General features: G+C 41.4%; 1 protein-coding gene across 1 annotated transcript in view; it reads right to left on the bottom strand.

The window, feature by feature from the left end:
* The window catches only part of LOC8024796 (probable cytochrome P450 6a19), a 37,192-nt gene that overhangs the window by 15,737 nt on the left and 6,543 nt on the right, over nucleotides 1-14,912 (bottom strand). The window contains exon 2 of the mRNA XM_029995807.4: nucleotides 6,947-7,038. Coding sequence (XP_029851667.4) covers nucleotides 6,947-7,038 — 92 coding nt within the window. The remainder of the gene's footprint in view (nucleotides 1-6,946; nucleotides 7,039-14,912) is intronic.

Below are 14,912 nucleotides of genomic sequence, written 5' to 3'. Positions count from 1 at the left end.
ATCACAACAGAAGAAAAAAAGGTCGTATATAATGTATAGTTTTATGTGAACGCGGTTACACGTACGCAAAGAGGCGTCGCGCATAATGCAGAGTGGACAGTAATTTGACAATATTGATATGTGCCAGGACTTCTTCCGTCCTCATAACGTACGTTTGAATAAGTCATAAGGCAGTTCAAGATACAACTGCTAAAACGTTTGCCAGCGAACTATATGATACACTGGCGGCTGAAACTCCTCCCGGAATTTTCATGTTTGATTGCTGGGACGAAAACGATGCAGGATGAAAACTCGTCTTGACGACGATTCAAACAGTTTTAGCACTTTTTGTTTGCCTCAAGTGATAATAACTTAAAACCGTCTTACAGATATGTCTAGTTTAAGAACTTAGAACGAGAGCGTTCCCTTATGAATATGTAAACAGATCAGATCCGCTAGTAAATTAGGATATTCTTGAGTCTTCTATACTCAAGGCCCGGTGCACAGCAATAGAACCACAATACGAAAGCAAAAATTGCACATGAAACATCATTGTTGAATATCACGTTTTAGAGAGTTGTACAAACGCGCCGTTATGCCTTTTCTCGATGAACGTATCCATAATGTAAGTTTTATGAATATCATGATACTTTCTCGCAATGATCATTCTAGAAACAATGGCTTTCTTTATTTCTCACTCGCAACTTTGAGAAGAAGCCCGGCAACTATACAGGGTATTTAATTTTGATTTCGAACAGGCTATTTAAATAATTCCTTTAAAGATACACTTGTGTGGTTTGTTCAGGTGAGTTATACGGCGAGGGGGTAAGATATAGGCGGCTAATTTTCAGAATAACTTAAACAATTCACTAAATTATTTTACTTATCTTTTCAATTAGTGATAATAAACCTATGGGTCCAAATAAAATGAGCCGGACGTGATCTAAAACTACTAAATTTAGTTTTAAAAATACCTGCAGCATGCAGAAAGCCCGGGGGGAGGGATGAACTAAAGTTTTCACTCCTGCAGCAGGCACAAGGCTATCGGTTGAAAAACGCGAATGCTAATCGTAGCATCTGGGTTTTTGCACTGCTAGACTTGTGCTTGTTACAGGAGTGGTATCTTTGGCGCACACTGAGGTTTGCCACATGCGTCACGTATTTCTAAAATTAGAACATTTAGAAATATTCGATGACGCTCGGCAGGTTTCTATTTGGGAACTTAAGTTTATTATTACAAATTAAAAGATAATTATCGCATTTATTGAATTGTTTGACTTCTTGTGAAGGTTAGCCACCTATATTATGTCCCCCTGGCCGTATAACTCACATGAAAGGACCGCATTATGTGCCCTTCACGAGTTCCTTAAAAAAAAAATCTTCATTAAAAAAAAAAAAAAAAAAAAAATTTTTTTCCAGACAGTTTTGTTGGGACACGCGTGTCAAGAAATATATTTTGAGCGAAAAAAATATATTTAGAACAATATTAACGGCGAGAAATTTATTTGAAATTCTGGGCGCAAAGTCCATGATGTCACGGAATGGTCCTTCCTTTTTCGACCTCAACGAAACGGTCATAGACTCTCTCCACTTCAACGCGATGGCTGAGCCGATCCACCTCTCCTCCACGCGCCCGAAATGCCGTGAGAGCACAAAAGTGGAAAGGAGGTGACTAAGGACTAAATCGCCGTCTCGCGCTGTCAATATTGCTCTAAAAAAAAGTTTTGCCGCGTAAAATTAATTTTTTTACACGCGTGTCCCAACCACAGTGTTAAAAAAACATGTTTCTTCCTTTTTCAGGAGCCCTCTAAGAGTTAAACACCCCGTATAGTATAAGTGCGTTTGACCTTTAATAAAAAAAAAGAAACAAAAAAAATAGGTGTGAGAGTTAGACAAGGCTTGCCGTCACCATGTACTCGTGTTCATCGGACTCGGCGGACGTTAGATGAGGGGAAGATCGTCACTGTAATTAACTAAAATCTCTTCATTGAATTTGCAAACATTGGTTTTAGGGGTCATGCTGAACGTGCGGTATTTAAGACAATAACATTTAGAGGCCGGACCAATTAAAAACAATAGCGGAACGGTAATGTATTTTTTTTTAAAATACGAATCAAATAATTTTTTAGGACCGATTTAAAAATTGCGCTTAAAAATAGCGTCCCAAGCCCTGCGAGCAATACATTTCGTAAGAGTGACGTCGTCGTTTTAATCATGTCATCGTTATCTCGGCAGCGTGTCCTCGGTGGGCCCGTCAACGGTACAATTGACGACGTGGCAGGAACTACTGCGTCACTCTTCAGAACGTCAATGTGTGAAGGGTTTGATGCACTCTTTTTGCGTGCTAAATTTAAATCGGACAGAAAAAAAAACGCAAACATTCATCGACTAATTTCTAAAAAAAAAAAAAATAGTTTTTGGGAAATTAGTTGATTTAGTCGGGCCTCTGATAGTAATTTCCGTCAACACTGTAATATCAATACTACCCCTAAACTAAGAATTAAAAAGTTAATTGAAATGTTTAATTATTCAACTTAACATGACAATTATGCATTTATCTAACGTCTGCGGAGCCTGATAGATACATGGTGAGGACGGCATTCGTCTAACTCTCCCCAGTATGAAAATTGCTTTCGAATTCAATCGAGATACCTTGATCATATTCGTATACAGAACGGCCCTACAACTCTTCGGTAACAACGAGTCTTCGGCGCTTGATAGAAACTTACTTGAGCTTATTCGCGTATTACATTCGGTAATAATTTTCTTTTTGTAATTTGGAAGATCGGCGTGTGTTTTGGTCCAAACAAGCTTCGACCTTACTTTTTAAAGTGCAGCCGTACTTGTTAGCAGAGAACACATAGAGGTTTTCTAGTTTAGAAATAACAGTCACAAATTATGAGTCGCAGTGCCCAAACGCTGTATTTTGGGGACTGCGACTCATAATAACATCCCGATAACATTTCCGATATCAAAACTATAATGAGCACTACGTGAGAATTTGATTATATAGCGACAATCTGTTTATCAATTGAACACGTTGATTCTATTTACTCAAGTTTTGCAGCTGTCATCCCACCAAATGGTCAATAAATACAAATAAAAGTTAATACGAATACGACTTCTCACATAGATGTGTGTTTTAAAATAATATATTACCTGGATGCTAGTCAATGTGCAGTAGACTTAAGCTGGGATTTTTTCGGTGGTGCAAACCTCCCACATCTATGAAATGTGCGTACAACTGTTGTGTGTAGAAGCGTTGCCGCTATAACGCGGGTCTGTAAATCAGCGGTGATTTATTATGTCTGAAACCTTGAAAGAATCTTAATTGCACTTTATAGGCCACCAGGGGACGCTACGAACGACGTTTGAGCCAAAGCTTTTAATGAAAAGAGTTTGAGTTATGGCTAAATTAAGGGCTGTTGACGGTTAAAGAGCAAACTGCTGTAAACTTTTCTTAAGGCGTGCATTACGTATTTTTGTTTTATCATTATCTGGATGAGATGGCATCAGAAAGACAGGTTCCAATATTCAATTTTCTAGTTGAATAAAAACAACCTAGATGAACTAACACGCCAAACACACCAATATGTTTGGACAGAACGCTATTGTTCTCCTGAACGGTCTTGTTTTCGTAAGAAATTTAATTTAATAGTAATAATTTATTTAGGAAAATATGAAGTTTTAAATTAATTTTGTATAATAGTCGCGTCAAAAAGTTGGTATTTTATGACGTATTTTTCTGGTGTTTTCATTGGAAGTAGTATATTTATGGTTGATCATTTATTAGGTTTTGCCGGCACGTCTGGGCATAGCTGTGTTTGAATAATTGCATTTTTAATTTTGGTTTTAAATGGTGAAGAACCCACGAAAAGGTCACATATTCAATTTAGTTCTTCATCTATACGTCTTTGCCTTTGTAATTTTTTATAGAGCCCTTTACCTTTTGATTGTGCTTTTATGCTTTATGCTTTAGCATTTATATTTTACATATAGTGTCGTTCGTAGTTTAGAGTTTATATAGCAATGTGTGAATTGTTTTTAATAAATGAACCTGATTTTTTGTTGAAAACTTTTTTCGCTGTTTTTATGAGGTTTTCAAAAGTACAATCGAAATGTGAAGATAGAGATACAATGCATCTTCAAAAATTAAAATAAAAACAAAAAGCTTAATGGTTTTGGCGTATTGGTTTAGACTAGGGGTGTGCGAATACTGAAATTTTCGAATACGAATCGAATAAGAATAAGACAAAAAACGGGCTTCGAATATCGAATGGAATATCGAACATGTGTGTAGTAATAAAAAATTGCAAAGCAGGTGGTAACAACAGGTTTTATTGTCTTTTTAAAAATAAATCAGTGCAACTGAGTTTTACTGGGCTGCAGCAGGCTAATGATATTTCTAGTAATGCACTCATAACAAATTATTATGTAGAAAAATTAACTGCTCAACGCGTTCAGAAGGTAAGCACTGCCTACGCGCCGTGACAACATTTCCGCCAGTAGAAAGACCCTTTCACTCGGGAAACTTGCGAAATTTCACTTAAGTTCGAAGACATTCCACTTATGTACAGTGTTGCCCGGCTGCAACACGAATATTACAAATTTTGGGAAACAAATAATTTAGAAAGTACATTATTTTATATTTCATAAAATGGTTACCAATGTTTATATTAAACCATATAAAAGCGAAAATGTGCGTTTTTAACGCTTTCATTAGTTATTAATGAGAATCAGGGATGCCAATAAACCCAACAAATATTGCACCATTCCTCCGCCAGGTGAAATCAACTATTTTGTTTTTTATAATTTTCGCGCATGCGCACAAAAGTCGAACATCAGTCGAACCTCTGTCGAAAATAACGTTGAAGGTTTGAAAAAGTCGACCTTGGTCGAACTCGAACCTGGGCAGGTTCGTGACACCCTTAGTTTTGACTCTGCGGGAGTGGCATTAGTGGTTGTCAATGGCGATGTAATGTTCTGCTCGCACCTAGCCTTTTCCTTTTTTTTTTTTTACTTTTCAAGCATTTATATTAGATAGAACTCTCGAGATTTATTTTATATTTATATTTCAATCTCGAGGTTTATTTTATTGTATCAATTTATAGAACACGCAGTTAAATCACAATTTGCTGCAAAAGGGCCACACAACAAAGGGCTTGGTGAAAAAGAAACCGAAACTGATCCTGTCTTGCTGCCATTGGACAGATAGAAACGGAGCAGACCGATAACGCACACATCATACGCCTTCCTCAGTGAATAAACATATCCGTAGGGGAATGCGTGGCACGCGGATTGTTCGTTACTTGCTGAAATATTCGCAGTTTGTGCGAATATTCGCCGTGTTTTCCGAATATACGGCATTGGCCGAATATTCGGGAACTTCCGAATGTGCAATTTTCGAATCAAATACTTTTCGAATAAGGAAAATATTCGATTGGTATTCTAAATTTAGAATATTCGCACACCCTAGTTTAGACAGATTTATTATTGGTTAAGATGTAAGGGGGATTATCGGTACATTCTCACTACAAGTTGAAGCGTATTTAGCCCGACGTTTAAAGTATTTTTAAGCTGTAGGAGCTCCGTGAAGACGTCATTTAACTCAAGCATTCTTTTAAAGATAATTTGATCAATACTAAATATAAAAAAGTCCGCATACATTTTTAAATAAAAATCCGCCCTTGCCGATCACATAAAAAGTACTATACTCCGTGTCACATTGAGTCCAGACACAGCCGACGCTACGAGCTGGTCGGACCAATCAGACAGCATTAAAAAGCGCATCATCGTGGTGTTTGCTACGTTTCCGTACGTGTTCAGTCATCGCTGAACCAATCATTAACAGCGAGGGCCAATTGACCTGCGCTTTTAACGGTGCTTGATTAGTTCATTAGCTTGTAGCGTCTGGACGTAAGCTGAACTGAAGTATAGTTGTCTTCATAAGAGGTGAAATTTTTAGAAGACATTTCTTTTGCACCAGGGTGGATAATTAAAATTAAGTTAATTGAGGTTTGTACCTGAATCATGATTTTTAAAAATAAGTAATTGTTTAAGGCGCATAGAATTGACTATGATGATTTAAATAAAACACCGTTCTCTTATGCAGCGCCACAATATATTTATTTACCATATGTGAGATTATGCTGTTCATGTGGCATTCATTTTGTTTTTAAAGCAAATAATTACGAAACAAGAAAGATCTAGGTCATGGTATCATTTTTAAAAACTCATGTATCGACAAGAATTCCCTCTTTTCTAACTGGAGAGATTTAAATAATATAGACCTGAAAACATAAAATAACTTTTATGGAAGTCAAATAGTCGATATCATTTACATAAATAAAAGCTTTATTTTTTTACACCCCGCTTTACATTCTGCAGTCGACACTTCTTTGACAAGATCTCAGTTCATAAAAAGGCTAATTGCCGGTAAGGACGCGATATATTGAGGTTGTTAAGGACCGACAAGTTTATGACCTTAATTGCCGATCACGTGAATGGCGTACAACATGTGAGCATTATCATCGGTATTAGTACTTGACCCATTCTGAATGACTGTTAAAACAAAAGATTGCGTGCGGGATGGAATGCAAAGAAACAAGATCCCCTAACCCTGACAGGAGTGTAGCCGGTTCGCCAATTCTACACTTGAGAGAACCAGCATGAAGTAATGGTACAGTCGTAATTATAAGTAGGGTTCCGTGTTTTCCGATAAATCCGAAATTTTGTTTTTCGCATATCACAGCCTGTTTTGGGCGGCTTGAAGTGAATGTTAACAAAACAGACGAGGCTATAGTTTGAGCTACACACAATTTAAGCCATAAACGAAAGGGAACTGATAAGAATTAGGCACACGCAACGCGTCCCAAGTGTGTTATGTGCGTCCCTTTTTCGTCGTCCGTTCGCCTCCAGTTTAAATCATGTGTCTTGGCTGCCATCCTTTGTCGAGACAAGTACTCACGCGACAACGGCTGGGTGAAGGCGCATGGTCTCGTTGAGGACTTGTTGCGTGTAGACCAGACCAGTGATGTCCTCGTACGCCAGGGGCCCATTCTATGGAAGAATTAAAGTAGATCATTCAGACACTAAAAGCACTCGTAAAGTCTAAAAGACTCGAGCCTTCACAGAGGTATCGGCGAAATAAGCATCATGATCTTCCAAAGAAATGATTCTCGGAACTTCTAAAATAACGCGCTGTTTACAAACAAGTGGGCGGTCGCCCACACCAGCACTGCACGTGCGCAGAAACCAGGTTCGCCTAAAGAGAATCGTCGCTACACACGCGTCGCGACACACGCGCGTCACCACACGCGCGTCACCACACGCGCGTCACCACACGCGCGTCACCACACGCGCGTCACCACACGCGCGTCACCACACGCGCGTCACCACACGCGTGTCCCCACACGCGCGTCCCCACACGCGCATCGCCATACGCGCGTCGCCATACGCGCTTCGCCGACGGCAGCGTTACCGTAGCAGCGTGAAGTCAGTGCCGCCTGTCGTTGTATAGCCCCACGGCTATGAACAAGGTGCGACTCGGTCGTACGCTTGGTAGCGCGGCTGGTGGCAATGCAGGGCAACATTTCGCTTGTACATGCAACCGAACTATGGGATGCAAGCGTCGAGTAAGAGTGCGGTCTTACACTCGGAAGTTTGAGGCATCTAACGCATTTTGTCTAATTCATCTGCAGATTTTATCACAACCGCACGGTCGCTTACTTTACGTCTGACGAGAATGTTTCCATTTGCATTTCACAAAAACTGATAAGACTCTTAATTTGCCCACGCCTCTGTCGACCAGAGTAGAGCACTGTTTTTTTTTGTCACATTCTCAAGCAAGTGAACTGCCCCCAATCGATTAATTGTTGTTCTGTTGTTCAGCCAGAGATTACGGGTGGCTTGCTTTGAAAACATTACAATGACAACAGGTACTATGCCTGGTTTAGGGGGTAGTCTGCGTGCGGCCTCAACCTCACCCCCGTAAGTGGCTGTACGTCTAGCCTTAGGGCTACATTATTTATCTTGGCCGAAATATAATTTATAATTTTCTTTTCGTTCATTGTATATGAAATCGAAATACTTCTGCCTTAATTTCCCTCTAAAGTAATAATGCTGGACGATTCCTAGTGCGGACGACCTGTAAGATTGGAAAGGACGCCTGTTCCTTTTTATCACGAACTTAAAACCGGAGATGACGGACAAATGAAAAGGACCGGACGCAGCATGCCTTAATTAGTAAAAAAGTTGTAAATTTGAAGCTTTAACCTTAAGCCAGCTCTCCTGTTTGCCGCTTACTTAGTCTCTGCAATGCTTTACATGCTGTTTCTTTCTTTTTAACTATATTCGTTGCGAAATAAAGCACTTTAAATTAAGCTTCACGTTTGGTTCTCCTTCATAAGCGTGAAGAGTGCGGAAAGCATAAATACAGTTATTTGCGCGGCTAAAAATAATCAATCAATCAAGCAAGCAAGCAAGCATGCAAGCAAGCAAGCAAACAGAGGAACAAAAAAAGATGATTTGACATTGCCGAGAAAAATAAATAACGTCCGTTTTCAACTTCTTCAGGCTCTAAACAGGGTCCTTTTTTCAACTCTAAGAGAGGTATAGAAAAGCTCAGGTGAGTTGAACGACAGGAACTATAAAAAAATACGCTGCCGACCAGCCCCTTCTCTATGTACTCCTCAGGTTTAGGTTTTTATAAATGCGAATTGTGACCAGCGACCTATTTCGCGAAGTATAATTAGGCACGAAACTCTTATTTCAAAACGAACCGCTTTGAAATTGAGACATATACTCTTCGATTTTCCAGACATCAGCGTCTTTTGTGTTTGATCATAGGGGCCCCGAGTTTGAAAGATTCCTTTTTTTCGAAAGGGATCTTTCAAAGGACGGCAGCGTATGGTTGACGTTTCATTTATTTTTACTACGAAACTCCTCTAAAAACGCGAAGGGATAAAAGGGCGACCTAAGGCTTATACATCGCCTCTTCCTACGAAGCCTTTCGTAAAGCATGTTGTGTATGAAAGAGCTGAAAGGTCGGAATAGGAATATCAAACATGATCTCTCTTCGTTTGAAGCGTTTAGGTTACAAAACGCAATAGTGTCCAGGGAAAAACAACAAAAAACGTGTTTATATATATATGTTTGTCTTTATGGACGGTTAGTAAGGCTTGTTCCGAAGTATTAGACCAAGACTACGAAACATCTCAATCTCGTGGACCCAATGAGACCGCTCTTTCTATATTTCTAAGCTTTCTTATAAGTCTCCATACATCTTGGCAAACAGCAAAGACTACAGTTCCACTGAGCCAAGCAGCGCGTTGGAATCGGACTCGTGACTACATTCTATCTCACTACAGCTGTGCACGCATTGGTGCCAAAACCACGGACGGGAGAGGCAAAAGTCACCTTTGAACAAATATTGCGTGGGAGGCTAATCTCCGATGGGGAGAAAAGTGACGTCTGGAACACACGAAAGGATGCACGAGAAAGAGGAATGTTCCGCCTTCCTCTCTCCTCTTCTCCAACCGTTTGGGTTGCGCTCTTGGGCCTATACCCTTGTGTAACGGCTGTCACGTGCTTCGTGTCCGTCCCTCTGATTGGCTCGAGGGACCGTAGCGTTCGGTCTTTGCCAAGTTACAGTGAAAGGAAGGATAGGAGAAGCTCGGGACAGTTTCTGAGACCTTGTCAAACAGAAACAAGAAAAACGCAAAAACGAAAGCCGACAAAAAAAGAAGGGAAGTACGCAGACAGATGCAGCAAGACGTCCCGGCTCCTACCCCTTCGGCGTCTCTTACAAGATACACCGCTTTTTTGTTAAAAAAGAAGTTTGAAATGGGTTTATAGTCGTGGCAGTGACTTGACATAAGGGGAATTCGTTTCGTCGTAAGCGATTTGCGGAGCATCATTTTTCGTTTTATATGGTTTACTCTGTTCTGTGTCCTCTCTGTTCTAAGACCGAAAAATAAATATATCATTAGAAAGACGGCATTTCTTCGGTCATCCTCTTCTGTTTTCTGAATGCTCCAGTAAATAATAGAAGAAACCTCTATGTTATATGCACATAAAAAGAACTGGAGCAATGCATTAAGTTGAGCCAGTTGGAACATGTTTTGAACGAATTGCAAAACAGCGCTGTTACGGTCAGCCTCTTGTGTGTGTACTTTTTACCTTTTTGTCAGTTGTCGAGTTTAGGGCTGTTGTTTTTATTTTAAAATACGAAAAAAGTCACTGGGTGATTTTCCTTGTTTTTTTTAGCAGTGTACTTTCTGCTCCTAGCTATAATACAAATATATAATAAAATAATAAAAAAAAACAGTGGAATAAGTCTGCAACTAAATTAAAAATAAAACTACCCCGAAGGTGGATTCCCGTAGAGCAGTGCTCCCTCTTTCTTTTTCTCTTCCTTGCTTTGTATCGCCTCTATTTCTATATATATATATATATATGTCAACAAAACCAGGCTTTCGCAAGATTATTAATGGTCCCGCATTTTCCGAGAAACTTTTCCGTGTGGTTGCATGCACTCATTCTCGAGCGAGAAAACTCCGTACTACGAGCCCACTTTCCCTACCCCGTTTGTCCTCATGATGGCCAACTGCGGACGCAACGAGCCATCTCAGCCAACCCAGCGCTGGGTCCGTACACGTGACCACCAACTTCACGCGTCCCTGAGCCCCCTCCCACAGGTCACGTGACGCTCTCATGGCATGGGACTGGCCGCGATGCATCGATAGCAGCTGCGACAGTAAACCGTGAAGGGAAACGGAGCATTATGGAAGCCGGGAATCTGCCGCCTGACGTTAAAACCCGCTGTTCGGGAAGCGTGCACCGGTGTGGGGCGTTTGACCTCTGAGGGGCTCCACCTGATCTGTCATTTGTTACGCACTGTCTCTGTCCTGAAAGGTTATAGGGTAACGACGCGCGGTATAGATCGTTTTACTGAAAGAAGGCGAGAGAGAAGAGAGGAAACGGCGGCGCATTCTAACACCTCCTAAAAGAGAAGGGCGTAGCGCTCTCCTCGTGACGTCGCGAAGGAAGGCCATCGGGGGCGCGTGTCGAAGCGAAGGCATCGCGCGTGGATCGACCTTCGTAACGCGCTTTTAGTCACATAGGCGCGTCTCATTAGCTAAAATGAAAGTTGCACGTAGCAGCGGGTCTAAGAAACACTTTATTACACGGGCAAAATATTACGCCGCTAAATAATCGGTATGAAATGGTACGAGGTCGGTGTATAAGAGAAAACATTGAGTCACGCAATTATTGCTGTAGGAATGCATATTTTACACAGAAATAGTTCAACAAAATGGCGAGACACGCAGTGATTGGACACAACAAAACAGATCACAGGTAAAAATCAGGTAGACGTAGTCAACGCGGACACGGCTAGACAAGTGCCACTTTCGATTATGTAAGCGATGTTATCGCGTGCAGTCACTGAATGCTTGCATCATACCCCGGCCACATGGCAGAAGTAATGTAATTTCGATCGAATGACATTAAGGGGTCGACAAATCAGCTTGCGACAAAACTTTTGTTGGGGCTAGTTGGTTCATATCGATTAAAAGGTTAAAAGGCGCGAACAAACAGGGCGAAAAAAGAGACACGTACGACACGGACAGGCGCCAACTTCCAAGAGCTTGCGACGCTCGTATAATCACTCAAGACCACGAGCTGATTAAGTCCCATACCATTTAATGAAAATATATTAACCTTTCCGTGTGGCAGGGGTACTAAACTAACTATTTACAGTCAACTAATTTACTTCTACCTATGGGCTCGAGCTGCATTAAAACAAAATATTTTATTTTGTATGCAATAATACTATTACCTTAATACAGTTAAGAGTCTAGTATAAAGGTGGTAAAGGCAATAACATAACATTAGTATAAAGAAACACATAACCACAAACAACGCACTTTCTATAATCACAGAAACTTGTTATTCACCTTCCAGTGAAAACTAGATTACCACGCATATTTACAAATGTCGACGCAACTGCACACGGATAATGACAAACTAGACGCTATTCTATCACGAAAAAAAAAAAAAACCCCGACTGCAGAATTTTACTTGCGTCCCACATGACCAAGAAAGCCGGTAAATAAGTTGTTTCTCACCTGTCGATCGTATCCATACGTCCCCCAATATCCGTGACGAAAACATTTGAACACGAACTTAAAGTCTCTCTCTGTCGAAACAGAGGTCTATCGATTATAGACCAGTGTCATCGTTGGCTAGTTGCCACACATGTCACTCAAACCGTAGAAGGGCTTGTTCCGCGAATCCAAGTAAATGCCGTAGTATCAAGCGAACACAAAAAAACTACCCGACACTGCGGTGACGACCAAGAAAAGACGGGAAAGATCAAAAGAACCACACACACACATACAAACAAGAGTGGCGGCAGCAGTGTGGGAGGCTTAACGTCGTCGATCCATCTCTTGCTCGCGTGCGCTTCCTGCGGCGATGACTGGATTTTTTTTTTTTTCGGTTCCCTTCCCTTCTGAAAGTCTCAGCGTTCTTTTTCAGACAGTCGGCAGCTCACACACAATGTAAATTTACCAGAATCGGAGCCCGTACGAGGGAAGAAAACGTCGAAGCGGACCGGTTCATTCGAAAAGTGTGGGGATCTGCGGGATTGCACGTAGTCACGCGGTTACGGGGATAATCATAAATATAAAATTGGTACTTTTAATCTTGGTAGCGCGTTGTGTATGTACTATGTTTATATTATATATATATATATATATATATATATATATATATAATAAATTGTACAATACTGCACTTTTAAAACATATGTTAATGTCAGATAAACGCTCACGAACACCCCGCGCCGCTCGATAAGAAGCGTTTTTTTTTTTTTTTACGTCGATGCCAGAACATGTTTTTCACGTAGTTGCGCTATGGACTTCCGTCTCCGACATTGTGACGTAACCACCCGGACCGCTACGGCCTTCTCTTCTAGGATGCGTTGCGCATTCCCGCTTGCTGGAGCGTTAGAAGGAGGGAAAGTTCCGGGTGAAAGGCTTCGCCGGTGTTGGGTGTATGCATTGCCCGAATTTCGTTCGCGCTTTCTTTTCTGTTTAAAACTCCGAAACTTAATTAGTTAGAGCCACGGGCTTGGATGGCGAGAGTCCCCCCGGTCATCGGGACAGCATTGCTCGGTTATATAGGGTGCGCGAATAAGGACAGAATGCGTCGAATACTGTCTGAGGATCTATGTATAGCTTGCACGGAATCCAGCAACTGCAGCTGCAATGTCTTTAAGCTTCATCGCTTTCCACATGACCCCGATCTCCGGCTGCAGCGGTTTGCAATCGGAAAATCGAAAAGTCTTTTTATCAAAGCCATTCTTTCGGCTGTGCTCGGAATATTTTGTGAATGGAGCGCGCACCGAACGCTGCGCCGCCGATGAGCATTGGGTACGTTCACAAGGTGCGTGCAAGAGTTTTCGTGACAATTGCTGCTTAAGCATGTAACGTTTTGTAACTAAATTTATCTTAATATTGTAATATTTGAACTGGTGACACTGACTCAATTTTATCGTCTAAAACACTTAGCTAAAGGCCCATATGCGCCGGATGTGTCTGGAAATTGTCAAAAAGTTAATTTTATCTGTTTTCCTAAATCTCGATCTCCAGCGCGATACCAGAGAGCCGCCCATCTGTGTAGACTGTCACAACGCGACTAGTTTCTTCTTATTTTCAAAATTAGTTCATAATGTAGCTGGAAGGAAGCCTTCAGTTTCTGTTACTGAAAGTTAAAACATGCGCAAACATCGGTTTCAGATTCTTGAATCATTGATCGACCCGCTCCAACAATACTCTTAAGAAAAAAAAAAGAAAGTGCGTTCACGGTTTTGCACAACACTCAGAGAGCCAATCACCGCAACTTAGGGAGGCAGCTCAGCGAATGACGATGCCGAAACAAATGTTTAGACCAAAAAACGCAGTCTGAGTGGTGACTTTAAGCAATGCAAGTGTGACGTTTTGCGTTGCCAAATGTCACAACTGAGACTGCGTTTTTTGGTCTAGACATATGCTTCGGCATCGTCACTCGCTGAGCTCCCTTCGTAAATTCCGCTGATTGGCGCTCCGAGTGTTGTGCGAAAAAGCAGACGCAGGGGCTTTTTTTAGAGTGTAGGCTCATCTCTGGTTTTGCTGTTTTCAGTTCTCGACATAATGCACACTCGTCGACGCGGGATCCTCAAATAAAAAGTTTATAAACGCCTTCAAGCCGGAGTGAGCTGCCCTCGCCATCTAGCGAGCGTCAGGTACCGCGGCCATGCTGAGTGGTTACAAACGTTGCCGAAAGCGCTCTTCTGGGCGCTGCTCCCGCGTTGCGGGTGCTAGTTGGGTGCTCCAAAGTGCTGGGTATCTGACATAGGGCACGTCTTGTGTTCTTGTGCGCCGCGGATGGCGTTTTTTAACTCATTGAGACGTTGTTTACTCCGCAATATGGCGTCCGCCAGTGCGGAGACGCCAGAAGTGCGGCACTGAAAGAGCCACCGATAGAAGTCGGAAGCTTGTACAACAAGCATTGTATCATATGACAGCGATTGAATTTCACTTCAAGTTTTTTTTGTCGTTTTAGATGCAGTACACCAAGAAGTTTTTTAGTGTTTCGTATCGTCGACAACAATGAAATATAATGTGAACAAAAAGCGCGAAATAAGAATATTGCAGGCAGCGATGAAAGGCATTTCACTCCGGCTTGAAGGAGTTCATAAACGTTTTATTTGAGGATCCCGTGTCGACGAGTGTGCCTTTTGTTGAGAACTGAAAACAGCAAAGTCGACATGGGCCTATTGCCGGAGCAGGTCGATCAATGATTCAACGGTTCGAAATCGATGCATGAGCATGTTTCAACTTTCAGCAACAGAAACTGAAGGTTTGTTTCCAGCTTAATTATGTACTAAT

This window comes from Ixodes scapularis, unplaced genomic scaffold (genome assembly GCF_016920785.2).
Source record: "Ixodes scapularis isolate PalLabHiFi unplaced genomic scaffold, ASM1692078v2 PGA_scaffold6__148_contigs__length_123643588, whole genome shotgun sequence".
Taxonomy (NCBI): Eukaryota; Metazoa; Arthropoda; class Arachnida; order Ixodida; family Ixodidae; genus Ixodes; species Ixodes scapularis.
This window is presented reverse-complemented; position numbering and strand designations above follow the sequence as displayed.